Source organism: Alosa sapidissima, chromosome 22, assembly GCF_018492685.1.
Source record: "Alosa sapidissima isolate fAloSap1 chromosome 22, fAloSap1.pri, whole genome shotgun sequence".
NCBI lineage: Eukaryota > Metazoa > Chordata > Actinopteri > Clupeiformes > Clupeidae > Alosa > Alosa sapidissima.
In genome coordinates this window covers 28,492,591-28,515,640 of record NC_055978.1, presented here as the reverse complement: position 1 = coordinate 28,515,640, position 23,050 = coordinate 28,492,591, and the positions used below count along the sequence as shown (strand labels likewise).

Below are 23,050 nucleotides of genomic sequence, written 5' to 3'. Positions count from 1 at the left end.
TAAAACACTAAATCAGGGGAAATGTTTTATTTACAAATAATCACAAAATTAGCATTGTTCCAGTCTGAATGTTTATCAAATTCTCTTCAGAAACCATTATTTATAAAATATACAGTACATTTTACTTGACAATAACCCATAATTTAATCCCTCAGAGAAGACCATTGTGCTTGTGAGGCAAATGTTATAAACAAATTGCTTGTCCTGAAAAACATTAATTTACACAGTTCATTAAGAAACATTTCAGTGAGTTTTAAAAGAATCTACCTCTATGACAGTACCATGAGACATAAATTCACAATAAAAGAATTAAATAACAAACAAAACAAAAACATGTTTCAGTCACAGCATTTATATTTTGGGCCAAGAGATATAAAAACACAAATTCAGCATCTAGGCCTATTTTACATTATTTAAACTGAAGACTTGGTTTGCAAATCATTAAAGTATTTACAGCATTTTGACCTGAAGTAGTTCTAAGGCACAAGGAGAAGAAGACCAAATAAATACAAAATCATAATACAGCAACAAACCATCACCCCTACAGCTAGATACACCAAAACCCCCTCCCTGATACAAATTACTGAGTTTGACATCAACTCCAGTTTGCAGTGTTGCAACAGTAGTACACAAAGAGAAAAAAAAGAACATGATGGAAAAAATGGCAAAAACATTTTAATTATTGAATATGAATCTCCTCATTGTAAAATATTCTTAAGGACCATGTGGTAACTATGATATGATCCTTGACTGGGCACAAACAGGTGTATGAAAAGGTTTAAATCAGAGGAGGTCAAGCAGATTAGTACTGAAAATATATCAAAGGAAGGTTGACCTTTAAAAACAGATGTCCCTCTACATTTTCCAACATTGGTCTGGACTGATTCAGGGCACAATTCATACTCCCTGTGCTGAACAGTGTTTCTGCTGGTGCAACACTAGGGGGGCAGCCCACGTAGCGAACAGCTACTTTAGCCAGCTCTGGCCATAGGTACTTTTTCAAATTCCAATAATCCAGTGGATTGCAGGTTTGATCCAGAATGTTTTCCTCCAAGTACTCAAGAACTGAAATTTCCGAAGCAGGCTTGTCCTCCTGTTTGATTTTGTTCCTGATGTCATCCATGAGAGACCAGAGGTCATCCTTACTTGCAACAGAGCTGTTGGATGGAGCTGAAGCTTCACCACATCCATTGAGAAGAGGCTTTGCTTCATCTGAGGTAGACAGCGAGACCTCAAGTTCTCGGATGAGGTCTTGTTTGCACCGTTCGGCCTCTTCCTCTGAGAACAGTGAGGTTTTGTACCGTGGGTCCAGCATTGTTGCCCAAGTGTATCTTGGGTCATGCAGTGTGGAGGACAGTCTGGTGACCATGGCGTCTTTTAAAGACTTGAGCATGTTGTCTATGCCCATTGTCTCATCAAAAAGCATATCAATTTTTCGATTGAGGATGTGTATGAGAGGTATGACTTGGCCGAGTGTGGCAGTGCGATTGCTCATCTCCCTGCAGGCTACCTCAAAAGGCTTTAAAGCATTGCACACTGACTGCATCACCTCCCATTGATCACAGCTAATCAGTTCCCTGAAATTGCACTCAATGGACATTTCATCAATGGCTTTCTTTTGTTCCACTAAACGTTCAAGCATGAAAAAGGACGTTTTCCATTTGGACGGAACATCCTGGACAAGTTGATTTTCAGGTAACTCGTACGTCTTCTGTAGTTCTGTCAACTTCTCCTTTGCTTTTGCTGAGCGGTGCACACGTTCACAGACTTTGCGAGCAATGCTGAGAATATTCTGAACCATTCTCTGACTCTTTATGGCTTCACTCACGATGAGGTCTATTGTGTGACCAAAACATTGAAGGGTGGCATGACCACAGTCTTCCAAAACATTTCCAATTATCTGGTTATCTGTTACAGTGAATCCGATCCTGAGGCCGGCAGAAGCAATCCATGTATCCCAGAGATACTCAAGCTGCTTCTGAATGTTCACCATGTTGTAGTCACAGTCTATCTGAGAGACACTGAGGAGAGCTGAACAATGAAAGTCTTGGCCTTGTGGACGTACACATGATTCATAGGCAACCCAATGAGCTGTCAGTGTCAGATATTCCCTGGTTTGGCTGCTCACCCAGATACTTGCTGTAAAGTGGACAATGCCACCCTCAGCCTCTTTCAGATGTGTATGGACAACTTCTTTCACCCTTTCATACATTTCTGGTATGGCAGTGCTGGTGAAGTAAGATGATGAGGGTAGAGTGTACTGTGGTTGGAGGTATTCCAGCAGTCGATTCAGACCAACATTCTCCACCACTGCAGATGGCTGAAGATCAAGTGCAAGCATTTCTGCTACGAGTTTGGTGATTTTTTTGGCAACCGGGTGGTATTGATCTAATTTCTCAACATTTTCTTCATATGAGGAAGTGTCCATGAGCTCTTGGTTAACTTGAAGTTCAGCAGTTGACACATCACCTGAGTTATTGCTGTTATTTTCAAGATAATGTCCATGAAACCTCTGCATGTGCCTAAACAAGCAACTTGTGCCAAGGTTTGTGGTCTTCTTACCTCTGCTAATTGTGCGGCTACAGTGCAAACAAATCACCTTTGTGGGATCTGCAGAGGAAATAGAAAAATGATTCCACAGCTTTGAAGTCTTTTTGCTGAAAAGTGACAGGGTATTTGATTTTCTCTCATGAACAGGGCTGTCAGTCTCCTTGGCAGGTACTCCCTGTGTGTAGGGTGACTGTGGTGAGGGCTCCTTGTCATATGCATTTTTTTGGTTCCCTAGGACATCCGGGTGTCGTCTCATAAGATGTCTCATCAAACAGCTTGTGCCAAAGTCGCCACGTTTCCCTCGACTAATGACACAGGGACAATATCGACAGAGTGCTTTCAGCTGGTCAACAGGTGAAACAATAAAATGATGCCACACTTCAGATTTCACCCTTTTCATTATTTTCTTGTTTTGCTGGAACACTGAACTCAGATCCTCATTTAAGTTTGGAGCATCAGATGGTTCCTCTGTTAAAGAGGCTGAGGGTAGATTTTCACGTTTCAATCCAAATGACAAATCAAGCAATGACTCCTGCCCTGTATGATATGTGGCATCATCCGATTCCTCCTCCTTAACATATGTATTGATATTCTGTGGCACTTCATCTGATGCTTCAGGAGAACAAGAGGCAAAAGTAGGTTCCTTTTTCACCTCAGCCGAGTCCTGTGCCTGTGTGCGTGACAGAAGTGTAGGTGGTGTTGTGTATGGTGGTGGAATGCTGAAGCCCTGTCCATTTTCCTCTATGACGATGTCACGGTGGGCACGCCACATGTGGCGAATTAGGCAACTTGTTCCCAAGTCCTTTCCATTTTTCCCTCGACTGAACTCATTCATGCAGTGTATGCACACAGCCTTGGAACTGTCAGTAGGCGATAAATAAAAATGCTTCCACACTACTGATCGCCTCCGAGAACTGGAGTTTTTTGGTGTTGATGCCAAACCTCCATCTATCAGATCATCAATGTGGTTGTTGGTGGAATGTGGGGATAAACCAGTGCCAGTGGCGGTCTTGGCGCACTTCTCCAATTTTGGTTTGATTTTTAAGGGTACTTCTTTGGATGATGTGTTGGTGGCTTCTGTTGTGGAGGTTGATGGTGAGGTGTTGTTTTCGGAAGTAACTGTTGTATTAGCTGCCAAGTCTCCATTATTTGGTGATTTTATGGGAGGTATTAAGGATGAGGCAACAGCACTAGAATTACAGGAGGTCTCCCCATCTTGTAAAAGCACAGTGGGGTGAGCCCTGCGTACATGTCTCATTAAACAACTAGTGCTTAAGTCTTTTTCATTTTTACCCCTACTAAACTCTTTCATACAGTACATACAAATAGCTTTGGTACTATCTCGTGGAGATATGAAAAAATGGTTCCAGGCAGGAGACTTTTTGCGTGGGTTCACAGGATTCCTTATGGATGTCAGAAGGCTTTGAGTGACAGCATCCATGGCGACATCATAAAGGGTACTTGTGTAGCCACTAAAACCACCATAGTCATCATTATCTCTGCTAACAAAAGGGCCTACAGAAGTATCAAATGGTAACTTTTCCTCCTCTGGCATGCCCTCATCCATTGAATTTGGTTCCTCTTTGATATGCAGTATTGTTTCATTTTCTGGTGGACTTTCTTCATCCACATCACTGTTCTGGTTGTTAGGCCCATTTGGAGAGGTTGGAGAATCCTTATTTTCACTAGACTCCCCAGTGACAGCACCGTCTGATGACTGTCCGTTATCCTGAGAAGATACATCGTTTGATGTGCTCTCAACAGCAGAGATGTCATTAGCTAAAGCTTCTGACACACAGGCAGAGGATTTTGCATCTGTTCCATCGTGAGGTGTGATGCTGTATGATTTAAAAACATAACCTTCTTGACCCTCAATTTTCAGACATGTTCCTTTGACCTCTCGTCTCTTGTCCTCCCCTGTGCAGCCATTACTTTCCAGGCCTACATCACTTTTATGAGAAAGGCCCTCTTCTCCATCCATGTTAGCCGAGCAAGAATCTGCAGGGGGGCTGAATGTTCTCTACTGAAGGTTAATTGTCAAATGTTCAAGAGTCATTAGTGTGGTGGATTTGTATGTTCCTACAGTATGATCAAATCAGTGTTATTCTCCAAATCCACACAGGGCTGGCAACCTCTGCAGTGGTTTGAAGTTGCTCATTTCCTGTAATCCTGAAGAAAAGAAAAAGAAAATATGTTCAGATTAGATCCAATCTTGTCTTGCTTCTTCTCTCACACACAGCTGCCCGTGTGTTATGATGAAAATCAAGTAACACTCAATATGTAGTTCAGGTCATACAAAGGCAAACTTATATTTTCCATTGTTTTCAAAATACCCTTTCATTCTAACACATTCTAGTCAGACATTTAAATGAGAATGTATGCTTTGACTTATGAAATGGGAATGTGATTCCAATGTTAAGCCAGATTTGATTTCCTCAAGTTGGTAAGAAAGAGACACCAGCAGCAGGAAATACAACGCTGTGTCCAAAGACCATCTAAACCGGAACTGTAGCCCATCATCAGAGTTTAGGTTTTTGGACTGGCAACGCCACCCCTCCCCACAACTACTACTACTGCAGTTCACTAACTACCTAGTTATAATATAACTGTAAACATTTACATTACATTTTATTGTAATGTTACAGACAGGAATGCGTGATTTTAGCTTTTGGGGGTGTTGTAAAAGCGACATTTGCGTTGCCCCTTCACCGAGGCATAGCAAACGGTTATCCTAGGGTTAGCTCCCGTGTATGGTATGAGATGGTTTGCGGTCATGTTTACATTACTATATACTAATAGTTATAGGTTAGCAAGCACTAGCTTACCAAATACCATAGTCAAATATGCCCGTTGCTTTTTGACAATGATTACTCAACTTTTCCGGGTTTGCTTGCTACGTTCCGGGTTCTCCTTAAAGACACAGTGCTCACCATAAGGCATTCGCAGTCAGGCTACAGTAACGTTAACATTTAAGATGTCAAACAAAGCATTTCAAGTGACAGCGGCTAAAGGCAATTGTCAGCGTACTTCCACTTTGCTAGGTAAATAACTACATAATGTCTCAACTATTTAAACATATTCGGAAAAACGATAGCCAGTAAGGTACATGAGGAAACCAAGTAAGTTACGGTTATTTCGTTCATGTCGCACAAATAAAATTGTAGCACTCTTAGAAGAACACAGATATTATTACGAGAATAGGCGCTGGGGGGTAATTTTGATGTTGTGGCCATTCCTTGGCGAACATTAGCCACCTAGCTACCAAGCTAATGTTACAAGGCTATCATGGCTAGATACTTGGCGCGTGTTAGACAAAAAAACAAATAGGAACACAAACTACAGGCTAACGATAGATAGCCTAACTGTCACATGGATTTGTAAACGGAGTTTCTCAGACAGAGTAATCCCAACAGATTTACAGCTACGACACGATTAAATGTGACCACAATTAACTGACCACTCAAAAAGCTAACATTAGCTTGTATGGTCCTTTCGACGGCAACGTTAGGCCACACAGGACATAACCTGGTGAGACAGAACCAGATCTTGGCAGCAGAACAGTCTAGTAGAACCAGCTAGGGAACCGGATCAGCAATATACTACAACCGATTTCCATCAAGGAAATAACCTAAAATAAAAGCTTAAAACATGCTTACCTCAATAACCCGTCTCATAATTGTGTTAGGTTTCGGTTCCTAAACAGTTAAAATATCGCATGTGATTGATCCAGGGGGGCAATTAGTTCGTTGCTTTGTCTCCTGTGCACTTAGCGTTAACATCAGTCGGTAGTAGTAGCTCCCCTCAGCGACCGACGGAAGGAACACGCTTTCATGATGTCATAGGGTTTAAGGGTGTCCAATATGGCGACTGGGCAATAAAAAGAAAACAACACATTATATGTCCAATACAGTATTGATAAAATTATATTGTTGTATTATGTGGTATATTACGCTCTAATGAAGAAAACATATTAGTCATTAAATATAAGTATCTAATGGACGGCGTGTGTGTGTGTCCATATTTCACAGTGGATTCATTTGTTTCCTTGCTTGCCTGTTTGGATTGCACTTCAAATTAACCCAAACATACGGGGTTTCTTGACCTAAGGGTCTCTCAGGGGCACCTAGGCGCCATTATGGGTGGGGTTAACAAAGCATCAATGTAATATTTAAATAACAAAAGAAAAGATTGCTTGCGTGTTTACCAAAACACCACAATAGCATACTCCACCTTTACCCCTGATTCAGTCTTATCTGTGTCACCTAATTTAAAACGCTCCCCAACTTGGAGGTATGCATGCTCAGGGCACTAGTGGTCAGTTTATAAATGGGTCTATATCAGTATCAGTATTCACCTTGATTTATAAGTCGTTCCCCTATATTTTGTGAATGAATGGTAAATGCATTGTGTTTCATAGGAATAAAGTATGTTTCCCAGTGCCCACTGATATAAATAATACGCAGAACACACATGGGTGGCAACTTTATGTAGCCTACATCGTTTGCGTAATACGTAACGGCGTAGAGCGTAGCGGGTGGGACAGTCAGTGTAGTGAGCTGACTGCATTGTTGTTGGTAGGAGAGAGAAGCCCACTGCAGCCGATCGTTAACGTTACAGGAAAGAGGATACGTAAAAGCATGAATGATATTCAGATCAAAAGAAAATACTGATGATGCATTCGATTTAATGAATCAAAAGATCGTAGTGGATACATGTCTGTATCCTTTTATTTTTTCGGTGGGTAGCTGTACTAGCAGTCGTTGGATGAGAACATTGTGTACGGACCTTCAGCCGCTTAGCAGGCCATATCGCCATTGCTTGTTAAAGCTGCTGCCATCTACATCTAAAAGAATTGAGTTCCTGAGGTAACGTGTTTCATTTGTGGTGTTCTGCCATTTTAGGACAATGTTGGCAACGGCCATACTCAGTTATGAGGAAGTGAGAAGTTGAGCAAGTCAAGAAGACAGAGGGGGGATGTTTCGCGTGTTTGGACGCCATTTGCGGTTTTATTATTGTGTGAGCTGCCCCTCTCTCTACTCAGGCCGCTTGTTGTGATGCGTGCTCTTTCCTTTATTGATGTGTTTAAAATAAACGTGAACAGCTTTGAGCTGAGTAGTTGTCAAGCATGCATACTTGGTTGTGCACTAGCAAGCTAGCTTGCTATCTCAGTCATGTGTGCCAAATTGAATTTAAAGGTATCCAGAAGGACTTCTTGCTAGGATGCGTCTTTGCTAACTTGGCTAGGTAGCTGGTTTGGGTTAGCCAGTTATCGAAGAGCTTCATGGCCAGATAAAACTATCAAATAAAGGCGTGGAGAATAGTAAAGATATCGCCATACTGATTGCAGAGCGGTAACAGTATTATTTTTTAATTATGTGTATGCAATATATTAAACAAAATTACATTAGCTAATACCCGGAACGGGCAGTGATGAGCTAGCTTAGCTAGCTTAGATAGCTGAACATAGTAGTCCTGTCTTGATGGCGTGAAGCTACGGCTCTTAACATTTAAATTAGTGACGCTTTACTGAAGTAGAGATCAACAGCATTCTGCTTGTCAGCTGTGCGGATGTTGTCCCTAGTTTGCTATCCTGATAAGAATAACAGGATGCAGGCAATCTCATTGAGTTGTGCTCAATTGTTATCGTTTCGTTTCGATAGATATGCATTGCGTTCTTTGGGACAAATAGTAGCCAGTTCTCTTAAATGTCACGAATGTTTCTTGTTTTTTTTATCAGACCGCTTCTACCAGACTGTATAGACCCTTTCAAGAGAGTTCCATTATCAGCATCATAGTTGGCCCCACAAGGCTTCCGTTTTAACATTCCATATGTTATCTTAATGCAGAGGAAGTAGATTGGGAACCAAATAGAATGTTCAAGCATTGTTTTTGTTTTTATTGTTGAAAGGGTCTTCATGATGGTATTGCTTGTGACGCAATATTTAATGTAAATTCTGCAACCCAGCTGTACTTTATTTTCACAATCAAGGAAATGGTGCGCTCTTAATGATATGTGTGTCAATGCTCCATTTGTCAATATAACTTTTTTGCCTTTATTTGATTAGAAAAGGGGAGGTCACAATAGATGTGTCTATTAAATGTCATAATAGATGTGTGTATTTTTGTTATTTGCAGTTTCTTAAGCTGTCATAATGAAGAAGAAAGCTCGGCACCACAAGGCCCCAGTACCTCAGCGGCCTTCCTCTCCAATCAAACCATCACCCAACAGAGAAACCCTGACTTATGCACAGGCACAGCGCATGGTTGAACTGGAAATTGATGGCCGGGTGCATCGTATCAGTATATATGACAAGTTGGACGTAATCACTGATGACGATCCAACTGCTCAAGAGATCTTAGAGTGCACCAGCAACAAGGAAAACAATGAGAAGCCACAGCAAGTTCTCTTGCGCTCTGTTAGGCTAAAAAATAGCCAGCAGAAGAAAAATGCTGCTCTGACCAATGCACATGGTGGACACGTGCCTGGCAGCACGCTTCCTGAACCCAGAATTCGCAATGTTGAGTACAACCTGCCAGCAGTGCCACGCAGACCCCCGGCATACTACAAGTATGTCGAGAAGACCGCAGAGGAGCTTGATGAGGAAGTGGAATATGATATGGACGAGGAGGACTACGCATGGCTTGAGCTAGTTAACGAGAAGAGAAGAAGCGAGGGACACAGCCAAGTCTCTCAGAATGTGTTTGAGTTCTTGGTGGACCGCTTTGAGAAAGAGTCATTCTTTGAGAACCAGAGTCAAGGGGATCCTCAGTCCCTCATTGATGAAGATGCTGTATGCTGCATCTGCATGGATGGGGAGTGTCAGAACAGCAACGCCATCCTTTTTTGTGACATGTGCAATCTGGCAGTGCACCAGGAGTGTTATGGTGTGCCCTATATTCCTGAGGGCCAGTGGCTGTGTCGCCACTGTCTTCAGTCTCCCCATCAGCCTGCAGACTGCATTCTCTGTCCCAACAAGGGTGGGGCTGTTAAGAAGACCAACGATGACCGCTGGGGACACGTTGTTTGTGCCCTTTGGGTGCCTGAGGTGGGCTTCTCCAACACAGTCTTTATCGAGCCCATAGACGGCGTTGCAAACATTCCACCTGCCCGCTGGAAACTCACTTGTTATCTCTGCAAGGAGAAGGGTGTTGGTGCTTGCATCCAGTGTCACAAAGCCAACTGTTACACTGCGTTCCATGTAAGCTGTGCACAGAAGGCTGGCCTGTTCATGAAGATGGAACCTGTCAAAGAAATGACAGACGCTGGATCCCCCACCTTCTCTGTGAAGAAGACAGCCTACTGTGACGCGCACACCCCCAACGGTTGTGTCCGGAGACCTCTTACTATCTATGATGATGCCAAAACCAAAAATGGACTTTGTCAGACAACAGAAAAAAAATGCAAGAGGACCAGATTAAAAGGGAAGTCCAAAAAAAAGAAGTGCAAGAAGACTGAGCCAGTGACTGCTGTTCCGAGTGTTTCTGTGCCTAGCTTTCCTCCCCAAAGGTATGTTTGCTTTAATTTAGAATAGGTAGGATATTGAAAAACATCAGTATTTTTTTTGTTCTTCTGACATGCATAGAAGTAATTCATTTTATTTTCCCATTTATCTACAGGTTAAACACAATCCTCAATCAGGTTTCTCTTCAGAAGAAGAGGGTATTTGTCGAGCTGGTCTTGAATTACTGGACTCTGAAAAGGCAATCTAGGAATGGAGTACCTCTAATAAGACGACTTCAGTCTTGCTTACAGGCACCAAAAACTGTACCACCGGTAAGTGGAGTTCAACTGCAGTTGAACTTATTCTGATTTAATGAATCAAGAAATGTGGTGTCTTTTCTTGGAATGACTGTTTCATATCAATCATTGATATGTAGAAACACAATGAGGAGGAGAGCCGGGCCTTAAAAGATCAGCTCAAGGAGTGGCATCGGTTGCGGCATGACCTGGAACGTGCCAGACTACTTTTGGAGCTGATCCGCAAAAGAGAGAAGCTGAAAAGAGAAGAGGTAGTCTATTTTTCAGTGTTGTGCCTCATTTTTTGTTATCAAATATGTTGGTGGGCACTTGTGAATGGCATTATGCGTCATGGAACTCCAAATGTGAATTTTTCTATTAAATGAGATGGATTTTTTTTGTGCTTTCCTGTCTTGTGGCAGATGAAGATGCAGCAGAAGGTGTTGGAGGTGCAGCTTAGTCCATTCAACATCCTGCTGCGCGCAGTGCTGGATCAACTCCAGGAGAAAGACCAAGCCAAGGTCTTTGCACAGCCTGTTAGCCTTACTGAAGTAAGTCTGGTAACAGTCATGAAGTGCACTTCTATAAGGCACTCACACCTCAGTGATGAGCCTGGTTTGCGCTGTAGATCAATGCTTTCTATGATCTTGGGCATATTGTGTTTAGACATCATGCATTTTGTTACAGTTGGCTCATTGACTGCAACAGAAATGAGGACTGACCATAATTAATATTTATTGAAACAAATACTGAATGTGAAAAACGGGATTTAAGCAATATTTGGTGAAAAAAGCAGCACAAATTAAAGCAACCTACAAAAAATGAGAGAAGGAGATGGTTAAGGAGTATACACCGCTGTCACTACCCACTCTCCTAACACTGACACTTCAAGGGCAACTGGAGGTGCAGTGGAGCATTTCATATCTGTGTTTCAGTTCATTCTCAATAGTCCCTTTATGTTTAACTGCTGAAGAGCCTTGAATCAAAGTATTTTACTTGGTATGCTGACAATTATTCCAACATCTTTATGCCTACATCGTCTTTGTTAGCAGTTAAAGATGAAGTTAAAGTTAAAATGGACTGGTATTTAGCAGATGCTGTTATCCAAAGTGACAAACTCACAATGGCGGGCTCATATGGTTGTCAAGATGTAGTAAATTGCTACTTACTCACTATATGCTTGTATAGTGACCAATGCAATATGGACAATTTAGAGGTTGGTGTATTAGTGTACAAAATGCAAATAACACTGTATTGCCCATTGAAAAAACAAAATGGTTGATTGATATATTGATGCCAAACGATTACTAACACCTAACACTTTTTGTAACATTCAGCGAATATCTCCTCACAATCCACCAGCTCTGCATTTTATGAGAACAGTGTAAAAAAAGGTATTCTTTCAAAGCCCTGGCCTTCGGTTCAAATATAATGGAAGTTGCTTTGGACAAAAGCATCTGCTAAAACATGGGCACGGTCATCCAGCATCGATTACTCTACCTTTAACTCAAATTCCTCCAAATGACACGTGTGTCATTGTACATGTTCACTGTTAGAACTGCATAACTAGTATGCAGTATAAACAATGGTAAAAGTGAGACGGATAGGAGTTGTCAAGTTACTTTTCAGCATTTTTAGCCCATGAAAGATTTAATAATGGCTGATGAAAAACTTGAAGTTTGTATGTTGGATAGAAGTTGTGTCGATAGTGAGAACATTGTACTCTGGGTTTACTAGGGATTGTAATTGAAATAAAACCCTTGACAAATATTTGTGTTTTGATTTCTCAAGGTTCCTGACTACCTTGATCATATTGAACGCCCCATGGACTTTTCCACTATGAGAAAAAACATTGACGCCCACGTTTACCGCAACTTGGACGAGTTTGAAGCAGACTTCAACCTGATAATTGCAAACTGCATGAAGTATAACGCCAAGGACACGTTCTTCTACCGAGCTGCAGTGCGCCTCCGCGACCACGGTGGGGCGCTGCTCAGAAAGACCAGAAGAGATGTGGTGCGCATCGGCTTTGAGATCGACAGTGGCCTTCACCTGCCTGAGCAGCCCAAAGTGGAGCCGTCATCACCTTTCACATGGGACGAGGGTAAATGGAACACACACATGCAAGCAGATAACATTTTAAACACAAACCATGTTCTGCAGATTTTTGACAGAGATCAAAAACAAGAGCAACAGCAAAGAATGACTTTGATACACACTGGTGGTCACAGACCGTCAAGCTAGAGCTTGATTGTAGTAGTATTTTTAGTGCTGTTAAAAATCATCTCATTTACTGCACTGTATGATTCTCACCAGGAATTGCCTGGTGGGATTCCCACTAACAGATATTATTTCCATATTACCCTGTGAAAAAAGGTTTTAACTAGGGCTGCGCGATTTGGGGAAAATATCTAATTGCGGATATTGACAGATATTGCGATTTGCGATATGATTTTTGAATGTCAATGAATTGATTCAGTTCAATATTCCAAATGTCTCTTTAATTTGTGCCACCCCTGATTGGTGAGCACACCTGGTGCACAAGAAGCACAGCACCGCCGACCGACTGAAGCTCACCAATCAGAATTTCTATGCCACTCACACACTACGCACACAAGTGGCATAGTCAAGGAGGATGAAATGAATATAAAAGTCAGAAATGTGACACAATGAACTGTGCACGATTATTTGTAGCTTTTGCGATAAGGTAATTGCGCTGGCTCATATTGCTATTACGATTGTGATAATTGTGTAGCCCTAGTTTTAACCTTTTTATTTTAAAAGGTCAGAATTGCTGCATTGCCCTAGTTTTAACCTTCATATTAAAAGAGATCGGGATTGCTGTTTATAACATATGTTTGACATTATATATATATAGTGGTACCCTACTATTTTCCTCCCATATCGAGGTTCACTTCATCTAGCTTGTGCAGTTCACACTAGAGCTCTTAAGCATGTGTGTGTCTGTGTGTGTGTGTGTGTGTGTGTGTGTGTGTGCGCTCTATTCATGAATAGTCATTGTTTGTTTTCCAGTTGACCGGCTGTTGGTCCCAGCCAACCGCGAGCACATGTCCCTAGAGGTGCAGCTGCGGGAGCTGCTGGAGAAGCTGGACCTGACCGCCGCCATGAAGACCAGCCCCTCGCGCAGCAAGCGCCTCAAGCTGCTGAAAAAGACCATCAACGACATCAGGAACGAGATGAGTCTGAGGAAGACGCTGCCAGCCCCCGCCGAAAAGAAACCTGCCGTGGAGACGCCGTCATCAGAAGAAGGTATTTTGAACTGAGTAGTTACAGAGCAGAACTATAGGGATAGACACAAGAGATGGAGGGATGGATCAGGGGGGTATTCCAAGTACGTGGTTTAGAAACCAGGGTAAGTTAACTCCGAGTAAGTGCTAAACCTCCTACAACAAAGCCCTATGACATTGTTTTGTTAGGAGGATGAAGCCATACAGCTGTCTATTAGGAGGTTTACCACTTACTCTGAGTTAACTTACCCAGGTTTGTCACTAAACCACATACTTGGAATATCCCCCAGCTTTGTTTGCCAGTCATTAGACAGAATGTTTATTTTCTCAGTTAGATCTTCCTCCCAGCTCTGACAAAGTGTTGTGTTGTTTTGCAGGAGATAAGTCTCTTCCCCCGAAGCTTGAACCCTCAGACGCCTTGCCTTTGCTCACAAACTCGGAAAGCAACTCTGAACCGCCTACCCTCAAACCCATCGACTCCAGCCCTGACAAGTGCCCCAAGCGGGTGAAGTTTGACCGTGACAAGGGCAACACCTCAGTGCCCAAGGAGACGCTCAATGGACACTCGCAAGACCACCCGCTTCTCTCCGACAGCGGCGTCAGCGTGGTGGCCACCTCGACGCTGGCCGAGCCGTCGGCCCCGGTCAACAGGCGCACGGCGGTGCTCTTTCGCAAGTCCAAGAGCGTGAGCCCCCAGAAGCCTGCCCGAGGCATGGAGGCCCCCGCTGCCTGCCCGCAGCTCGGCACCAAGACCTTCCTGTCTGTGGTCATCCCCCGGCTAGAGACGCTCCTACAGCCCAGGAAACGAGCCCGCAGCCCCAGCAGGGACAGTGAGGGTGAGGACGAGTCCCCTGTCAAACGCTTAGACACAGGTGAGGGGCACAGTCTGCATCATATGCAACACCTATAGCATACTGTTACGAGCATTAACTAAGGCAGTGTGCGAAACCGAACAAAAGCCTGCCTGCTAAGATAGCAAGACATTGAAGCATGTCCAAATCAAATATTTGGATGAAAGTCTGCCTTAAAAGATACCTGCCTTCATGCTGCCTTCAACCAGAGATTCTTTAAAACGTCTCCACTTCAACTTCCACTGATTCAGTCAGCTGTCGGTAACCTGGCAACGCCGTTCTGTGTTGCCGTCTTCCTCGGCCGTCCGAAACAAAGTTCATAGCTGGTACCTTGACGCCTGCTACTGCAAGTGACTCGTTAAACAGTTGAAGGCAGCTGGCAGCTGTTTCATTTCCATTTCGGACTGACCATACACGGATGCCCACAGTCATGTAACTGTCCATTGTGAGGTAAATAACCCAATGGCCGATATATACTCATGACAAAGGACAATTGTTAAGCATAAGCATGGCAAGCTTTCCACACCATCTTCTCATTCTGGATTTACATCACTGCCAGCTAGTGCTATCCACACAGCATTTATTTGCCTGCAGTTTGTGACTGACTATAAGCTCTTGTTGGTCTTGCGGCTGCAGGTCTGTCGAACGGCTTTTCCGTGGAGCAGGAGAAGGAGCTCAGTCCCAGCAGGCAATTGGAGCCGCGCCGCCGCTGTGCATCCGAGTCCAGCATGTCGTCCAGCAGCAGTGTGCAGGGAAGCTCCAGGTAGGTGCTGTGCTGTGCATAAATAAGCCCACTTCTGGTGCCCAAAGATGAACCACACTTCCCTTAGAGTCTTGAGTCTCACTAATTCCATGGGTGCTTATAGTACTTTCTGCCTTCTTTTTTTTTTTTTTTTTTTTAAAGCTCCATCCTTAGTCTTCCAAAATGTGGGAAGGGGAAGCCAGCGCTGGTGCGGAGGAACACTGTGGATGACAAAAATGAACTAATCGCTTGCATTGAGACTGGGAACTTTGCCAAAGCTGCAAGGATTGCTGCTGGTAAGTTGCCTGTGTAGGGGAGGCGTCAGGTTCCATAGGGTGTAATGCATGTGGTTGTGGATGAGTTTGTGAAATTAGTGTTCACTCAGACTAAGTGACAGGCACTTACGGAAATCATTTATATTTGTCAAAAGTCCTCATGTGTGGTTTCACCGACTTGCCTGTCGCTTAGTTTGAATTCTGAAATGTTTCTTATACTCAATTCATGATTTAATGGACAACAATTTCCATTTTTTAATTTATATATTTTCATAGAGTATTTGCATTAGCTTTAATTTTTGGCAGTAAATGAATATGTTGTCAGCATCATGTGTTGATGTATGCCCTGTGTTTGAAGTATTTCTTGTGGTGTTGTGTTGTGTTGTGTTGTGTTGGGTTGGGTGCCCTGTCACTATAAGCATGGCTTTGGAGGTGTTTTGCTCTGTTTGCAGTGAACCCCACATAACTTGATTGTCGTTATTCCTGCTTCCATAGAAGTTGGCAACAGCAATATTTGGATGCCCGCTAGCGCTACAACAGTTGTTCTGGAACCTCTAAAACTAGTTTGGGCAAAATGTAGCGGATATCCTTCCTACCCTGCCTTGGTGAGTGTGAACGCGTGCATGTGTCAAACTGACCATCTCATTTTTCCGCCCCCTAGTTTGCTGCCTCTTGTGGACCTTTGCACGAGTGGACTCCTTTCTCTCTCTCTCTTTCTCTATCTCTCTCTCTCTTTCTTTCTCTCTCTCTCTCTCTCTCTCTCTCTCTCTCTCTCTGAGACACACACACACACTTGCTGCCCTCACTCACATTCCGATCGAACTTGTATGTGTTGAATGTGAACTTGTGCTTGTGAGAAACGTGACCCAAGACCCCACCACTGATTTCTCCAGTGTGGGATTCTGTCAGCTGTATTCTAAAAATGAATAGAAAGCACTAAACCACTTTGCCACTAGAGGGCAGTCTGTGTACCCTTGAAGGTGTAAAAGGGTTAGCAGCAGTACAACGTCAGTGTTGACAGGCCCTGCAGGTGACCACATCACGTTTTGTGACAAGTACAAGTTTGTGTGTGCTGGGCCAGCCTTGTATTCAGCCTACCAAATGTCTGTAACATACATATTGTTCCTCTTCCAGATAATAGACCCTCACATGCCACGAGTGGGCTGCCAGCACAACGGGGTGTCCATTCCAATGCCCCCGCTGGACGTACTAAGGGTCGGAGAACAGATGCAGTACAAGTCCGAAGAGAAACTCTTCCTCGTCCTGTTCTTCGACAACAAACGCAGCTGGTGAGTTTCATCTCACATAAACTTAATTTGGTTATCCCCTCCAGTGGTGTTGGGACTTTGATGTTGTGGTGTGTTTGAGCTCCCTCTTCAGGTGAATCTGGGAATTTCAAACCTTGCTTTGCTTCTGTTGGTAATTGTTCAAATTAATTTCTCAGGCAATGGCTTCCTAGATCCAAGATGGTTCCGCTGGGTATGGACAAGACCATCGACAAGATCAAAATGATGGAAGGTCGTACGTCTGCGGTTCGGAAAGCCGTACAGGTTGCATTTAGCCGGGCCATGAACCACCTGAGCAGGGTGCAGGACGAGCCAGTCAGTGACCTCAGTGACGTTGATTAGCAAACATTCACAGCGGTACTGACTGCAGAAGGACCTTGTCCTGCGTATCGGTCATGCTGGTGTTTACACGACGGTTCTCAGATGGCCTTCTCTCCCTTGGTCCCTCTAACCTCACTGTGGTCGCGCGCCCCTGGTCCCCACCGTTCTTCCAGTTGCTGCTTACTGAATGTGTCCGTTCCTCCATCTCCATTACTGTGCTGTGAGGCTGCTACAATCTTCACTGCCAAGGCCATCATCATTTTGTCCACTCATCATTCACTTCATCTCCACTTGTGGTGAGAAAAGAAACAAAAAAAAATCCTATTTAACAGACTCTGTAAATAACTGTACAACAGTTGGACACTAACTTATTGTGTAGAAAAAGAATTGGTACTGTACATGACTATTTGTAGTATTTATACTTTTGGTGAATTATGACTTCTGTTCCACGGTGCACTCCTTGCCGTTGCTGTGAATGTCAAGCTGAGAAACAGTGCTGAGATTATGGCTTGAACATATTTGGAAAGTATTTTTTTCCCTTTGGCTTTCTTTTAATATCTTATATTGGTTTTAAGTTATTGAAGTTTATACACATAAGCTTCCCTTTGGCATTAATGTTTTTGTAATGCAGAATGTTTTTACAAGTTTTAGTATATTTTGTTCGTACATATTTATATAACTAAATATATATCTGTATTCTTTGGACGCTCATTTGGGAAAAGTCTTTGGTTGTTAGAGAATTGAAAAGCGTATTGAAACCAAAAGAAAAAATGGTCAAAAAAGAAGAAATCTTGCTGCCCAGATTCCTTTTTTCCATGCTTTTTTTTTTTTTTTATAAAGAATTTGTGTGGTGTGAGTGACATTGCTTATTTGTATACGGTCTTTTTAAATAATGCGTTAATTTAGTTGTATTATGGGACCTTCAAAATAGATGTTGGATGACGTGCCTGTGTTATTTATTGTCAAGTAAAGTATTTGCATTACTTTATATGAAAAAGAAAGTGTCAGAATTTGATAGGGAATAAGGCACATTTTGGGTGGATATTTTCGGTTGCCTTTTTTTTTTTTATTAACCGTATCTGGTAAATTTGACGGTTTGACTGTAGACTTTTCATTTCATTCAATTAGTTGTGTTCTGGGTAGCAGTGGGTAGTCTTTTTTTTTTACATGTCTTGACTTTTTTATATTTGAATGAGTGCTGGGATTTTTTTTGTGTCTTTTTTTATAGATTCACTGATAATAAAAGACAGGGATATAAACCTGACTGATTTGTTATGTTTTGTCTGTAAAGCAGTCTTTGGGAACTTTGTACATGCAAACCTGGATGGGAGCTACGCATACATTTAACCAGTAGAGGGCACTAGAGCTCCATGGCAGACTTCTTGCATCACCCACTTTATCTACTGCATCTTTCTCAGTAAGGTTATCTTACTTAAAAAATGTGTTTTAGTTATACAATGTATATTTGAAGGCAAGGATAAATATTGTGTGTAATATTTATATTATACTCATGTACTTGTTAGCATATCTCCACGTAGTTTGTGGATGTTGCTGACAGCCAAATTTCAGAAATATTTTTTTGTACAGGCTATAACTTATTTCAAGGATGAAAAAAAATAGGTTAGGTTGTGGTAGGTTACATCACAACAATATTCTTGGAAATTCACATGATTATGAACAGATGATGTGTACAACAACTATGTTGAAAGCAAAAAACTCAGTGATGCTTCACTATTTTTATATTTAATTTAGATATGTTTTTCTAGGTAAATAATATCTTTCATTTTATCTTGATTGGTGTAAGTCATTCCCACCTACTGCAAAGGTGTTTTGTTTTCATATATCTACCAGACCAGAAAACGTGAAAAGAAAAGTAAAGCTTTTACAATTACTGCCAAATCTATTTCTGAACGAAATCTTAAGTTCTCTAGCAAGATTTTATCAGTCCTTCTGACTCCTTATGTTGGTGCTGGTTAGCTCTATTCCAGACAGAAACTCCCAATATGTTTGCCTGTTGTACATCCCTAAGGCTCTTCTGCACTTCTTTGTATAATCATACAGTATTTAACAGTGGAAATCTCTCCAACTGATGTTTTTATTTCTAGGCAGCACAAACATTACCTTAAAAATGCAATAGGTGTGGAAATGTTTTTCATTTGTTTACATTTATTCAACATTCAACAGGGCCTGCTGAAACACTTGATTATCATATTATTGTGAATTTAATCTAATTGCAAAATAGTTTTTGGCTGGAATTTTAGAATGGATGTGAAAGCTGCAGGTACCTGAAACATGCCTGAACACAGCAGTAAAGGGATTCTTATTAATTTATTATTAATTGAGTGGCTAACCAACAGTTGATTTCCACACCTTTTAAATAGTGGTTTATAATATAATCTAAATAATATATTTATTCTGCATTTATTTTGTGTGGGTGTAAGCATATGCAAATTGGTTTACTTGGTCGTATAACAGTATACCATAAAGGTTTACAAAAGCATTCCGTTCAGAACCTGAATGGCTGCTGGGGGCCAATATGAAATGGAGGGTGAGGATGCACGAGAGATGCTAATGTAAATATCACTGAGTTGCACAGATGCTCCTCTTGGGTTCTTTATCCCTGTCATACTGATTGCACAGGGAAGTAAACACCTCGCTCAGGTGGAGAGGGGAGCAAGTCAGGCATGAATATCAATCTCGCACATCAGCATCATCAAATAACTTTGACAGAGCTGAGGAGCCCTAATTAGCCTGATGCTCAACGGAGAACCCTCTTCACTCTGCGCGGTTTAGCTAGCAGGTGAGCTCCAGTGACAGTAGAGGGCTAAAGGACTATCCCCAATCAAGGTTGGGCACAGAAAGTACAGAACTTCACCTTCTGGAGACAAGATGTGCACTGGAACTGTGTTAGAACAGAATTCACTGTGGTATTCATAACTGATTTCATAACACTGTGACTAATGTTGTTTGCCTAACTTACCCTGTAGATATTTAGTATGTATAAGACCAAACAGGCACCAAATAGCCAAAAGTTATCTTCATTGTTATATACAATTTAGTCAACAAAACTTCACTGAAACATATCATGCAAGGTGCCTGCCTGCCTGCCTGTCTGCCTGGGTACATATAATTTTAGAAAGTAAAATCACAAGGATATGAGAGATGTTCAGAACAGGTTTGAAAATACCTTGAATATGATGGTTTCCCAAGGTTGTGTGCATCTCTAGACACCAAAAGCCTATGAAACTCTTCAAATTTAGTAATAATATGAATAAGTTCAACTTATTCATCCTCAGCAGATCACCACACCATCCCCTGACTATTCCAATCATTTGGCCAGGGATGCTGTAAGTGCATTAATATTAATGCATTGTGTTTCAGACACTCTGTAGAGGGAAACAAAAATGGTGCATTCACAAGGTATTCCAAGACAACAAACAACTTCAAAAGAATTTCATTTACAAATATTATAAGTAAAGTTTTTAAGTTAATGTTATCAAGCTATGTGAAAAGTTATGACTATCATGCCAAAACAGTTCTGAGAGTTTGACTGGATTATATACTTAAATCCACAGTAATTAAATCCTTTGCTCTTGTTGCCATGTGTCCACTTTTAGGTTCACAGTTTACAAATATTCATGAATGCCACCTCTCATAAATGTTTCTATAGTAGCCTACCTATAACACAATATATAATCTACAGTACAAAACATTTTTATTTGTGTTGTACCATGTAGGTGTTCTATGTTGCCTCTTGCCAAAAAACAACATGGCTACTGCCAATTATCCCTAAATGTCATGATTTTGTCTGCCTTGAAAACAGAGCGACTCGGCCTCACAGGGAGAGCCTTTGAAGTGAGGGATAATTAGTTGTAGCAAAGATAATTAGCAGAGTCCAGAGCCAGAGTAAATAGACTTAGCACTGCATGAGCATAACTGTATATCAGGATTCTCTTAAAGGCACAGTCTAATTATGGCATCAAAGGCTGCTTTTAGGTTGGGCAGGGGACGCTATAGATTTGGTGCTTGTGTATATAACCACACGGAACATATTGTGTGGTAGGTACAGTGCACGTTGCTGGTTGTGGATTGTGATTGGCTGTTGCCTGGTGGCAGGAGGAGGTTGAGAGGGTGGACCAGGGAGAGGGTGCTTTATCCCTGCTCCTGGGAGAACTCCCCCACCAGTCTCATCAACATTCCTCTTTTTCAAGGGCAGTGCTGTGAGTGACAGGGCTTAATGTGTATCTTGCTAGAATTGGATTTGATCCTCGGGGCTCTGCCAGGGGTTGTTCTGTAAGAATTGTTAGATTTGCACTCTTTCTTTTCTACCCCTCCTCTTGCTTTCTAACAAACAGAATTACCTCTGAAAGAGCAGCATCTGTGGCTGTATTGTGAAGAATGTGTCTCCGAATCGTAGACATAATAGGTTGTCCCCAAAACATTCACACTGGAGTCTGGTGAAAATAGCCTCGGTGCATTGAAGTGTGTGTGTGTGTGTGTGTTTGTGTGTGTGTGTGTGTGTGTGTGTGTGTCTGTGTGTCTGTGTGTGTGTGTCTGTGTGTGTGTATGTGTGTGCACGTGTGCGCGTGCGTGCGCGCGTGTGTGTGTTTGTGTATGTTTGGTGTTTGTGTTTTTTTCAGGGTAACGTGGAAATGTCTGTGCATGATTCTTTGTTGTCAAAGGTTAGTTGATGAGTAAACAATAAAACACCTGCAGAGCAAAAAAATGTTTTGAAAAATTATTGTTAGTCTGCAGCGTTGTTTTTCTGCTTCAAAGGTATGATGAAATTAAAGGAAACGTTTATGCGCGCCTTGTCATCAGCCCACGTCTAATCTGTTTTGGATGAGAACAAACTCCATTATGCTTTGAGGAAGAAATCTTAATCCCAGCCTGAAGCACTGTGCATATAAGTAAACATAAGGCTGGACAAAATATGTCTGCTTTATGTGAAGTCAGCTTGAGGTCTATTACCTTACAAAGATGTCAATTTCATGGTCCAGGCAGGTGTGTCTTATTAAATTGATTCCTAATATCTCATGTGGATAATCGTAGGTCACATTTATTTCACAGAATTTCCTTAACCATAGCCATGTCGGACATTAAGGTTCCCCACCCTTTTTGTTTTGTTTAATCTGTGCTTGCACAGTATAAGGAATTTATAATCAGGCTAAAACTTTGCCTTATGCTTGTCTGAAAAGAGTCTTTTCTTGTACATTAATATTTCCTTGTCTGATAGGATTAAGATTGACATTGCCTCCAAATGTGGAGTAGACAGACATGTGTGTTTCATGTTCTGTTATACTGTAACAATTGGTGAAGTCCATTGTTTGTTTATTTCTTTATTTGTTGTTTGCTAATTTGCTGCTTGGTGCATTTAATGTACATCTGACCTTTTAAAGGGCTTACCCTCTCAGTGACTTAAGTGCTGTGTCACTATTAAGCCAGAATCCAAAACAACTAAATGTTTTTTTTTTTTTTTTCCCTCTGCTGTTCAGTCCAACACAAGTTGAGTGAAGCTGCTCCAAATCAGTGTTCGTCTTTAATGTATGGCAATGCCCTGTGTGGGACCACCTGGTTAACATCAAACACTAATTAATAAATGAGACAAGGTGATTTAATGCAGGCACAGTGGGAGGCCTGCCAGAGCTTGCTATTGAGACGATGGATCGTACTTTAGAGTTGAATTTAAACCTGACTATTCTTATACACTTCTTGTATTTAATTAATGCAGTTGGAAAATATATGTTTTCTGTGTCAAATTATGGACAGAAGACTGTTTTTGGACCTTTGGATTTATCCTAAGGCACTCTACTTACACTCTACTGAGAGAGGGTTTATTTTTAATGGTTCACAAGTTGATGTATGTATGTATGTATGTATGTATGTATGTATGTATGTATGTACAATGTACTGTATATCTCAAAAATAAACTTAGCTGAGTCCGCTTATATATTGTGATCCATTGTATAATGATTTCGCTTTATTGCATGAATATGAACTGTTTGTTTTTCTAAATGATGATAAGAAGATTGAGAAGCA

At 41.7% G+C, this 23,050-nt stretch overlaps 2 protein-coding genes across 4 annotated transcripts; one reads left to right on the top strand and one right to left on the bottom strand.

The window, feature by feature from the left end:
- Window positions 1-12: 12 nt before the first annotated feature.
- Window positions 13-6,421, bottom strand: zbed4 (zinc finger, BED-type containing 4). The gene is made up of 2 exons (XM_042079641.1): window positions 6,207-6,421; window positions 13-4,719 (listed from the first exon to the last, which is right to left on the bottom strand). The coding sequence occupies exon 2, from the start codon at window positions 4,529-4,531 to the stop codon at window positions 803-805; it is 3,729 nt and encodes a 1,242-aa protein (XP_041935575.1). The 5' UTR covers window positions 4,532-4,719; window positions 6,207-6,421; the 3' UTR covers window positions 13-802.
- A 679-nt stretch (window positions 6,422-7,100) lies between these two features.
- On the top strand, window positions 7,101-18,492 carry brd1a (bromodomain containing 1a). 3 transcript variants are annotated; one of them, XR_006026567.1, is made up of 14 exons: window positions 7,101-7,415; window positions 8,686-10,057; window positions 10,168-10,324; window positions 10,429-10,560; window positions 10,711-10,839; window positions 12,080-12,392; window positions 13,322-13,558; window positions 13,914-14,408; window positions 15,024-15,150; window positions 15,292-15,425; window positions 15,900-16,009; window positions 16,539-16,693; window positions 16,849-17,307; window positions 18,303-18,492. XR_006026567.1 is itself a non-coding variant. In XM_042079643.1 (13 exons), exons 2-13 carry the CDS (start codon window positions 8,703-8,705, stop codon window positions 17,030-17,032), a joined length of 3,528 nt encoding a protein of 1,175 aa, XP_041935577.1. In that variant the 5' UTR covers window positions 7,101-7,415; window positions 8,686-8,702; the 3' UTR covers window positions 17,033-18,275. The 3 variants fall into 3 exon arrangements, 1 of the variants encoding a protein (XP_041935577.1); XR_006026566.1 differs by having other exon boundaries at window positions 18,306-18,388; XM_042079643.1 differs by lacking the exon at window positions 18,303-18,492 and having other exon boundaries at window positions 16,849-18,275.
- The last annotated feature ends 4,558 nt before the right edge of the window (window positions 18,493-23,050 follow it).